The following is an 11,626-nucleotide window of genomic DNA, read 5'->3' as shown; positions in this document are numbered from 1 at the left end:
ATGATTATAGTCGTAAGATGTGGACTTATTTTTTGCATGCTAAGTCAGAAGCGCTCACTATGTTCAAAAATTTTAAAAGCATGTTAGAGAAAGAAATAAGGAATAATATATGCTGCTTACGCACTGACCGAGGTGTGGAGTTCACCTCAACGGAGTTTAACACATATTGCAGTTCAAAAGGGATCAGAAGACAACTCACTGCAGCCTTCTCTCCGCAACAAAATGGAGTTGCAGAGAGAAAGAATCGAACTCTTATGAACATGGTGCGGTGCATGCTGACTGACAAAGAAGTTCCTAAGGAATTTTGGCCAGAAGCTGTAAATTGGGCAGTACATGTTCTCAACAGATGTCCTACATCAGCAATGAAAGATAGAACGCCAGAAGAAGCATGGAATGGAATTAAGCCTTCAGTGGAATACTTCAAAATATTTGGGTGTATAGGGCATGTTCATATACCTGAGGTAAAAAGAAAAAAACTTGATGATAAAAGCTTCAGATGTGTGTTTCTGGGGGTCAGCGAAGAATCCAAAGCTTTTCGAATGTATGATCCGATCTCCAAGAAGATTGTCATAAGTCGAGATGTGGTTTTTGAAGAGGAAGAAAAATGGAACTGGGAAAAAACTAGTGAAGAAGCTCATTGCAGCAATTTTAAATGGGAAGATGAAGAAAAAGAAAGAGAAGAAGAAGAGGAAGAAGTTGAAGAAGAAGAAGAGAATGGAAGCAACAATTCAAACCTACCTACACCAACTAATGTGACAAGTTCAGTTCAAGGGAGGAGAAGAAATGAACCAATATGGATGAGGGATTATGTAAGTGGTGAAGGTTTGTCCGAGGAAGAAGATGAAGTATAGCAACTTGCTATGGAAATGCAGCAACTTGCTATGTTCGCAGCAAATGACCCAACAACTTTTGAAGAGGCTGCAAAAAGTCCAACTTGGAGAGAAGATATGGATCGAGAAACTTAAGCTATTGAGAAGAACGACACATGGGAGCTAACTGAATTGCCTAGAGGAGCAAAAAAGGAAGGTGTTAAATGGGTTTTTAAGACTAAGTTGAATGAGAAGAGAGAACTAGATAAATGCAAAGCTCGGCTCGTAGCAAAAGGATATACGCAGAAAGCCGGCATTGACTACACTGAGGTATATGCTCCTGTAGCTCGTTGGGACACCATTCGACTTATAATTTCACTTGCAGCTAATCGAGGTTGGAAAGTATTCCAACTTGATGTCAAAAGTGAGTTTTTGCATGGTGAGATCAGTGAGGAAGTATTTGTGGAACGGCCACAAGGTTATGAGGTGAAGGGTAAAGAAAGCAAAGTTTACAAGTTGAGGAAAGCACTCTATGGACTTAAACAAGCCCCTAGAGCTTGGTTCAATAGAATTGAATCATACTTCATCAATGAGGGGTTTGAGAGATGCATGAGTGATCACACACTTTTTACAAAGAAGAATGAAGATGGAGGTATGATTATTGTAAGCTTGTATGTCGATGATCTCATCTTCACATGAAATAATGAGCAAATGTTCGAAAAGTTCAAGAATTCAATGAAAAAGGAGTTTCACATGTCTGATTTTGTATGTCGATGATCTCATCTTCACATGAAATAATGAGCAAATGTTCGAAAAGTTTAAGAATTCAATGAAAAAGGAGTTTGACATGTCTGATCTTGGTTGCATGAAGTATTTTCTTGGAGTAGAAGTGGTGCAAAGCTCAGCTGGGATTTTCATAAGTCAAAAGAAGTATGCAAATGAGATACTAGAGAGATTCGGGATGGATCAATGTAAACCTGTAAAAAAATCCTATTGTTCCAGGAAGTAGACTTGCTAAAGATGAAGGAGGGGCAAAAATTGATTCCACTACATACAAGTAAATGGTGGGCAGTCTCATGCACTTGACTGTCACAAGGCCTGATCTTATGTAAGTAGTGAGTTTGATAGCTTGTTTCATGGAGGCACCTACTGTATTGCATCAACAAGCAGTAAAGAGAGTTTTTCGATACTTAAAGGGAACAACTGAGTTGGGAATACTCTACAAAAAGGAGGGAGAAGAGAGCTTGCTTGCTTATTCATATAGTGACTATGCAGGTGATCTTGATGGCCGCAAAAGCACTTCAGGGTATGTTTTTAAAATGAGTTCAGCAGCTGTAGCTTGGAGTTCCAAAAGACAACCAGTTGTGTCACTTTCCACCACTGAAGCAGAGTTCATTGCTGCTGCTGCGTGAACTTGTGAAAGTGTGTGGATGCAGCGAGTTCTTGGGAAACTTAGTCTTAAGCAATGTAAGTGCATTATATTTTGTGATAATAACTCAGCCATCAAACTCTCGAAGAATCCTGTTATGCATGGTGAGAGTAAGCATATCGATGTTCGATTTCACTTTCTTTGCGACTTGGCTAATGATGGAATAGTAGAATTGGTGCATTGTGGCTCAAAGGATCAGTTGGTTGACATCATGACGAAACCTTTGAAACTAGAATTGTTCTTGAAGATGAGAGAGCAACTTGGTTTGTGCAGTGTTCAAGGATTAAACTGACTGTATGATTACAGTTCAGTTTAAGGGAGGAGTTGTTGGGAAACTTGGTTATCAGTTGACCAAGTCTTAATAGTTAATTTGCTGGTTTAAATGTTTGTTACTTTCTGCTGAAATAAATCCTAGTTTGTAGGATATTATTTCTCTTTGATTTATTCTTCCTTAGAGATAGTCACGATAAATGATGGTGGATGCAGTTGTCATTATTTCTATTTTGTAATGGCCTATAAAAACCTTTTTAAGTCAATGAATAATATTAAACTTAATAGCTACTAAAGCTTTTGTTTACTATCTTCAAGCTTTAGTTTTTCTCAACAAATAGCCCGTCCCATTCATTGGATGTTCCTTTATGGTTTAGGTACGCAGATCCATTTATTTGAAATGGTTGATTCTTCTCAAAGTTGATTTTCGGTCCATAGTGGATAGGATACCAATTGCCCACCGCAGATGTGACGCTGCCGCATTGATGATCAAATCGTAACTTTTTGACTTTTCAAAGATAAATGGTTTGACGCACTATAACTTCTGTCCACAATGGGTAGGAGATCATTTCTATGCACCTCCTCGTATATGTGACCTAGAGAGAGAGAAACTTATACTAAGAACTTATTATAGAATCACTTTGGAACCTAATTATTCCGGAGATTGCTACCAGTCGAACCTCTCTATTTCTTCTTCTTCCTTCTTTTTTAAATTTCTTGAATTTCATCCTTACTGATCTTACCGATTGAGCACATCCTTGTTCTCAAGTCTGTCTTAATCCTCTTCAATCTAACCTAGTAAATATGCTCGTGTATTATAAATTTACTGAAAACTAACATAAAAATGTTGCATAGTGTCTGCAGGAATAGTTTGTTAGAATGCTGAGAAAATACAATTCACAAAATGTACCCAAAGAAGATTATAAGGCTTTTGACAAATTTATAAATGGTTTATAAAGAGGAATAGTAATGAATCCCACGAAACATGTAGATGATAAATGAGTAATGGTGATAAATGTATAGTCGAGATAAATGTTTTACTTTAACAGAATTTATATGATATATAAATTTTGTTCGTTGAACGAAGGCTAAATAAAGATATTAACAAATAGTTAGTGAATCTCTAAAATATTAATTATGAATTTTTAGCTATATATCTCATTTAAAATCCTAAGGAATTGCTAAATATTTTTTATGCAATCACCAGTCCTGTTCACTGGTGTAAAGCCCTGTCCATCGATTTAAAATGGATGCGTTAAATACATAAAAGAACTTAGGATTACTCTACTTGAACATAATGGACTCCAAGTATTGTCCTAGAACTTATAGCAGCACAATTTGTTACTCCTCATAGCCCACTTGCGAAGTCCCTGTTTGATCCTATTAAATTAAATTTTATTTTTTTCTTTCTTATTTTCAATCACACAATATAAAATAATATTACGCGTAAATCGAAAACTTTTCCTTTTTTCTCAATCACTCATTTTTCAAAAAATACTATTCTACTCTTTAAATTGTGAAATAATGGGAGCCAAACGGAATCTTAATGAAATAATTTAACAAAATCCATCACAATTCTATCGAGAATCCAAGTATTGTATACTTCAATAGGCCGACAAGTAATTTTGAAAATTATTTGCCTATATTTTCTTTTGCAAAATCATTGTTATCACTTTTTCCCATTGTGACACAACAATAGTACTAGATTATTTTTAATCTGTACTTAAAAGTTAAGATAAAGGTGGTAAGTAGATTTCATTCATTTGTGTACCAAATATCAGCGCTTATCATGGAATTCCAGAAGTAATGGCTGACGTCTGGAAGCATGCTTCTGATAAATATACACAGATATATATTCTGATACAAACACTCAGAGAGAGAGAGAGAGATGTGTGTGTGTAGTTGAGGAGTGGGGGGCGGGGTGGTGGGAGTCTTGAGGAGCTCGAATCTCAAGTATTAGCAGTATAAAAGAGTAAATGTAGGAGAGGACCACATTTTGTGGGTAATGTCCATGCATGCATGTCCAAGAAGAATATGTTTTCTTACAAATGACTACATAAAAGTATTTTTATGGGTTGGCTGTCATCAAATTTTTAAATCTTAACACGTGACATGGGATGCTTGTGGTTAAAAGTTTCTCATATTGGGTCTAACCAGAACTTTTTGGGGTTAACCCCCCAATTTTAAAAGAAGATGATGCAAAGGTAAACAATTCCTCTTAATGTGTGTCTATAGAGAGTGAGAAAGCATCTCTAAGAGAAGAAAAAGGACTTGAATTTTGTGTTGCCCCAAGTCTAAGAATTAGAAAGGTAGAATATATAATTAAGCATGCTCCTTTACATCTCAGTTTAATAGCTTTCTCTCAAAATTTCAAGATTCAAAATCAGTATCCTAAGCCCTTTTATATGTTTCTAAAAGATTGTAACTCCATTAAGAAAAAGAGATTCAAATCCAAAGTGCATGAAAATGAATTCACATGCGCCCACTATGTTTATGATCCTTTTTTATTTCCTATTATAAGGAAGAAATTTGACATGCTATCATGGAGAAATTGTATGGCATATTGGATTATGCTTGATTGGACAATGGTAAAATGGATGAAATTTATTTGATTATTTGGCAAGAAGTAGTACTCAAATTAATATTAATCGGTATCACTTATATGATCCAACTCAATTGAATTAATTTAACTCTAGAGGTGGGTATGGTTTAGGACGAATACGACTTGAAAAAAAAGTCCTAAAATCAATTTGCACATTATTTTCGTGAAGAGCTTAATTTTCTTTTGCAAATGTGGACTCTATGAAATGAATAATGCTACATAATTATAGCACTGGTGGTGCTTAGAACTCATCTATGTGGCAATTGAACTTTTACGACATTATCTATTGGATAAAAACATAATTCAATTTTATTGGACATTGTGACATAGAATGACTTGTGATAAGGTAGCATTACTCTAATTTGTGTGTCTTAAAAATTGATTGGTTTCAAGATTTTTTTAATACTTCATAGGAGAAGTACCCACCTAACACAGTTAAGAAAGTTCTAGACACACTTCATAAATTAAACTTTTGTTTCATAGACTCAATGTTCTATCATCCAAATATTTTGTTGATTCTTAATTATCATAATCAAGTATGCCAATTAACATCTAGAGGTCAGATATTTTGAAATGAAATCCAAAAAGCAACAATTCCTCATTAATTGTCGAATATCTAATTAATATTAGGTAATTATATTCACTTCATATATATATATTTTAAATACACCAAATTCTAATTACATTGACGATCATGAATCTTTATTCATTAAATTTTCTTCATCACATTCTTATTTTCAACACTCCATTGATCAAAGAAAAAAAAAACTTGTTCTTAATAATGATTTTTGTCCAAAAATATTGTTAATGTGCTTTAAAATGATGGTCAAATATTTAATCGTATTTTTCCATTATTATTTATTTTGCTTATTTAAAAATACAATGGACAAAAGAGTTTTTTTACTCTATCTTAAAGAAGAATCTGAAGAAAAACCATAAGAAAATTTATGTTAATTTGAGAATAAAAATGCAATAAAATAATTAAGACATAAATATAATAACTTGTAAAGTTTATGAATATCTCATACAATTAAAATGTAGTCTAGCTATTAGAAATTGTGGTGTGAATATTTTTAGCCATTAATAATACTAGACTCTACCACCAGTAATTGCTTAATTTATGTGATTACGGTCTCCTAAGTATTTTAATTCAAAAAATATTTTTGGTGAATTGAAAATTGCCATCTAAATGATCCAATTAATAATAATAACTTTGAAAGTGAAGATAAAAGAGTTCTATGAGAATATTTTGTAAGAAAAAAATAAAATAAAATAAAATTGGGTTCCATTACAAACAAATGTGACATAGGAGGACCATGTAAACATAAATTTGTGCTAAAGTCCTTGCTAGACCAATGTTTTGAAATATCTCTAGATAACTTTATTTTATAATAATTTTTTTAAACCTTTTTAAGTAAAAGAAGTGGTAGTTTTAAGAGTAATTCTTATTACACAATAAAAAAAATAAGTGATTGGTGTATTTTTTAATTTAAATCAATTAAAAATGTATTTATTTGAAAAACCAATCTCCTTTCTTTGGTTACGAAAAATGGCTTATTGCAATTGTATAATAGCCAATAAAAGCAATCAGCCTATAAATGTTTATTCAATCCATCGAGCTTTTGTCTTGCACCTCAATGACAAGAACTCTACAACCCTCTTCAAATAGGTATATATCTAGTTAGTGTCAAATGTGCGACTCAAATCGATACTGCACATTCATTTATGAGCCCATCTCTGGAACCATGTGAGGTTGGTTGTACATTGTAAGGAAAACATACCCATCTAGATAATGCTACAAGTCTAGTATAGGTAATCAAATAGTAGGATATGATCTCAAATTAGGAACAAGTTAAAACTCATTAACGGTCGCTCATTTGTGGCTCTTACTTCGTCATTAACAATACTGAACAAATGTTACTAATGTGACTAGATAGTAAGATATCGACAAACAACTAGAAAAGCTATCTTTCACGTCTTTCGCGTGTCGTTTCAAATTTGTTAATAAAATATTTTAAAAAAATTAAATGCATGTAATTTAAAAATATTATGATATGATTTTTTTTTTTTTGGGATCCATTATGAAATATAATAATTAACTATATTTATAAATACTCATTCTGTCCCAATTATATAGACTGAATTTCAATTTTCTTTTGTCTCAGATATATATATGCATGTTTCTTAATTTAGAATTTTTTTTCTTTTACCAATATGCCCTCATTCAATTTTCCCTATTTGACATGACAATTTCTTGAAATAATCTAAATACACACATTTCTCACTTCTTAGAGGTATGGAATAACACTCATTTCTTCTTCTTCAAATTAAATTATTCAAATTTTTTACTAATTCCAATAATAATTCTACATGTTGATGTCAAAATTAATAAGGATAATTTTGAACCAACTTTAAAAAAAAAGGCGATTTATGCTTAAAAAAGATCACAAAGATGTCATTTTAGTGTGATTGTGCCATAAGTCGTTATATGAATTTGCTCCCTTTTACAAGAGTCCTATTCAACTATTTACACATAGTTTTAGCCAAAATTACATCAAATCAGTCAAATCAGCAACAGTGCCGAACTCAGAACTCGAGTCGCCAAATTCTCCTATGATTGGTCTATGAGGCCAGTGGTCATGTGTTAATGCATTACCCAGGTAATGATGACCTATAAGGGGCTGGAGTTCGAGGACTTGGGATTAGTTGTTTCGGGCGGTGATAACGTCACCTGTGGCAAGTGTATCTGATTGATAGGGTGATGTGACAAGGGGTAATCATGATGTTTTTCTAAGATAACGACGGGTAAATCCGACCTGGGGTATGAACCGAGCTTACCTTTAACTGAGGTGGGATTAGCGAACTGTTTATACTAGATCGGAGTTCGGATGTCAACAGTTACCCCCAGGTTAGCTCTACCGTAGGGTGGCTGATCTCAGTGATGCTTTCTCCAAGAAGTACATTTATTATTGTGACAAGTGTCATCTTTTGAGGTGGATGAGCTGTACGCCATTTATAAGTAGCTTCTTCAGCAAGCTTGGCTAAAACTATGTCATTTTGTCTCTCCTGCTTTTGAGCCGTTGATTTTTCCCTCCATTTCTGGATGAACGGCTCAGATCGCGCCCTCTCAGCTTCGCTTCCTTTAAATCCCTTTTTGGTCCGTCATTTCTCCTCTTATTTCGCTGGTTTTACTTTCTCAAATATTTGGGGGATTACCTGAGTTCGTATTTTCGTATTCGAGTGAGGTCGTTTTCCCAGTTCGTTTCCTAGGTATCCTTCTGTCCTTATCTGCTGCCTCCTTTTAGTTTATGCTTTGTTTTCTGGTTTATACATGAGTTTGGACGAGTCTAGAGTTCATTCCTAGTGCAACCAGCAGGAAGAGTCAGTCTCCTTTTCGACGAGTTTGTCTTCTAGTTGTAGGGAATTTTTTACCCCCATTCCTATTTCCGTAATTAATCCGACTGACTTAGGGCGTCTTGTCATGGACTTAGGATGTGAGGGTTCCAAGGGAGTAGGTAGATCCAGTAAGGATGTTGAGGAGAGTAATTCTGGGGAATGGGGGGCAAGTTCTTATAGGTCGGTTGTGACAGGGGATGTGCTAGCCAGCTGGCGAGCTAAATACGCCATTCCTAGTTCGATAGTTATGATAATACCAGAACCATCTGACACTCCTCCTGAGAGATGTGTTGCTTTGAACTCGGCTATCCTTCAGGTCGGTCTTAGGCTTCATTTTCCTAGGGTGATTCGTAAATTCCTTTCTTCCTGGGGCATAGCTCCCACGTAGCTATGCCCTAACGGGCGGCGAACCTTAATAGCCATCCTTATTTTGTGGAACCAAATGGGGAATCTCGAGCTAAGTGTCCAGCATTTCGATTATCTGTTTACTTTTAAGGAGGATGGGAAGAACTCAGGCTGGTGGTACACAAGCATTAGGCCCAGGACGGGAGGTTCTCTGGTGTTAGATACCCCTTCTTCAATTAAGAAATGGAAGGAAGAATGGTTCTATGTATCGGGAGAGTGGCAGTTTCATTCTGCCGAGGTGAATAGGGAGGACGTGGTTCCCAGGCTCTATCATTCGTTATGTAAGCGTCTTTTTGGGTTTATCTTTTAGCAAGGCGTATGTTGACGAAATATTGACCTCGGTATTTTTTCCTTTGTGCAGATTACAAGAAAGAGACGTTAACTAAAGATACACAGAGACGAGCTGAGGTAATAAGATCATTACCTAAAAGGCAAAGATCCTGTAAGTTTGTAATCTCAGATTTGAACTTATACCTTGCAAGTACGAGTTTCAAGTTCGGCTCCAACCAGTTTAGGTAATATTTTGACCTTTATTTGCGGTTGTGATTTCTTCATGTATATACATATTTATTGAGCGTTTCACTGCTTTCTCAGACCATCAGGACGAGATGCGGGGTTACAAGGCAGCAAAGGCGACGACTGTGGCCAAGGGAAAGAAGAGAAAAGTCCCAGAACGGATGGAAAGTCGTTCTGAAGAGGTGGAGGAGGAGGTTCCATTGAAGAGGAACCGATTTGCCCCCTCGGCATCACTGAGAATTCCTGAGGCAGTGCCTTTGCCGAGCCCAACCCTACCATCCCCTTTGTTGCCATCCCCAATTGCCCCTCCTGCTGTTGAGACCAATTCTGTGAACTTGCAAGATCAGTGCCCAGATTTACAAAGGCCGAGCTGGGAAAGTCTGGTGGGACATAGGCCAGAAATTTTTTTAGACTACCTCCAAGCTCCTTCTCCTTCCAGGGGAATGACTGCCGCGCTCACTTCACCTTTGAGGGAGTCGGCCAATCTGCTTACTCGGAGTTGGGGTGAGAGAGAGCAGGGCTATCTGAATGAGATGCCCATTGGTGAGGCCTTGGTCACTGATCAGTTTTATACATGATGGTAGTGGCGAATAAGGTATACCTTTGACTTGATTGTTGATCAATTTTATAACTGTTTAAATGACTTACTTGATTTTTGATTTTTGAAAAACAGGTGAAGTCCGAGCTGGACAAACTCTTAGAGGCAAAGGATCAGGCCTTCAATCTTTACAACAGCATGGAGGCTGAAAAGGCCCAGTTCACTCTGAGGGAGAAGGAGTATGAAGAGAAGCTGACCCAGATGGGGATCGAGCTGAACCCCAGGTTCGATGTCGAGGAGAGATTGATGGAGGAGATCAAGGTGTTGAGGGCCTCGAAGGAAGAGGCCAGAGCTCGGGTAGAAAAGAAGCGTGGCAAAGTCAGAGAGGCCATCCAGAAGGTACAAGAGGCCAACGAAAGGGCGAGACAGGCCACAAAAAGGGCTGAGAAGGCTGAGGTCAAGATTGACAGAGCGGTAGAGGCCTGGAAGGAGTCCTCCGAGTTTGACGTCGTAGCCCAAGATGTCTACGTGGTAGCACTGGAGAAGTTGGTGGGGCACATCAGGAAGGAGAGGCCTGATTTTGATGTGGCCTTTCTGGATGAGGCACTGGAGGGGCAGAAGGAGGAGTTGAGGAGGTTTTCTGCGTCTACTGGAGTCCGGGTATTACCGATAGCTCAGGATGTTGAAGATACTACCCCAGCCCCAAGACCCTTAGGCGGTTAAAAACATTGATTTTTGGTATTTAGTTTTGCCATATGTTTTTGGCTTACGAATGAACTTTGTTTTGACTAGTTATGACATCTTGTTTGGAATAGATAATTGTTTATGCTCAGTACGGTGTTTTATTATTATTTTTTATTAAACAAAACCTTACAGACTTAGCAAAATTTGTAAGAGCGTTATAATAGCATGTAGAATTACCTTGAATAAATTTTACTTAGTTGTGCAGTGCTTGCTTTCCGAACCAGGCTCATACATTGGGTATTTTTACTAAGTGTAGTACCAAGTACGGCCTTAGCTCGTCCTGCGTGTAGGGCAGGGATTTATCGATTCCATAGGAGGAGGAATTTTCCACCAAGTGTCACAGTACCTACGACCTTAGGTCAGCCTGCGTATGGAGCAGGGCTTTATGAGATTCCTTAGGAGGAATTTTTCACTAAGTGTCGCAGCACATACGACCTTAGATCGGCCTGCGTATGGAGCAGGGATTTATGAGATTCCTTAGGAGGAATTTTTCACTAAGTGTCGCAGCACATACGACCTTAGATCGGCCTGTGTATGGAGTAGGGCTTTTTGAGATTCCTTAAGAGGAGTTTTCGACTAAGTGTCGCCGCACATACGATCTTAGATTGGCCTGCGTATGAAGCAGGGCTTTATGAAATTCCTTAGGAGGAATTTTTCACTAAGTGTCACAGCACATACGACCTTAGATCGGCCTGCGCATGGAGTAGGGCTTTATAAGATTCTGACAGGTTGCTGAGTAAAATGTTCAAAAATAGGAAGTCCTTTTTTATTGATGTGATTGACATCACAAAGGGGCTTTTTTCGTTCACTAATATTATTGCTTAAGGTGTTCGGTTCCAAGGATAGGGTAAGGATCTACCTCTAAAGTCTTCCAATTTATATGCCCCTTTTAGCAGGACCTTCAGTATCAGATAGGG

General features: G+C 37.0%; 1 protein-coding gene across 1 annotated transcript; it reads left to right on the top strand.

Annotated features, from left to right (window-relative positions):
- The first annotated feature begins 1,638 nt into the window (after positions 1-1,638).
- LOC111383865 (uncharacterized mitochondrial protein AtMg00810-like) lies at positions 1,639-2,221 on the top strand. Its single transcript, XM_023008049.1, has 2 exons — positions 1,639-1,780; positions 1,926-2,221. Exons 1-2 carry the CDS (start codon positions 1,639-1,641, stop codon positions 2,219-2,221), a joined length of 438 nt encoding a protein of 145 aa, XP_022863817.1.
- Positions 2,222-11,626: the final 9,405 nt, after the last annotated feature.

The sequence above is a fragment of the Olea europaea genome, unplaced genomic scaffold (genome assembly GCF_002742605.1).
Source record: "Olea europaea var. sylvestris unplaced genomic scaffold, O_europaea_v1 scaffold2779, whole genome shotgun sequence".
Lineage (NCBI taxonomy): Eukaryota > Viridiplantae > Streptophyta > Magnoliopsida > Lamiales > Oleaceae > Olea > Olea europaea.
Note: the sequence above shows the minus strand (reverse complement) of the source record. Positions and strands in the feature narration are given on the sequence as shown.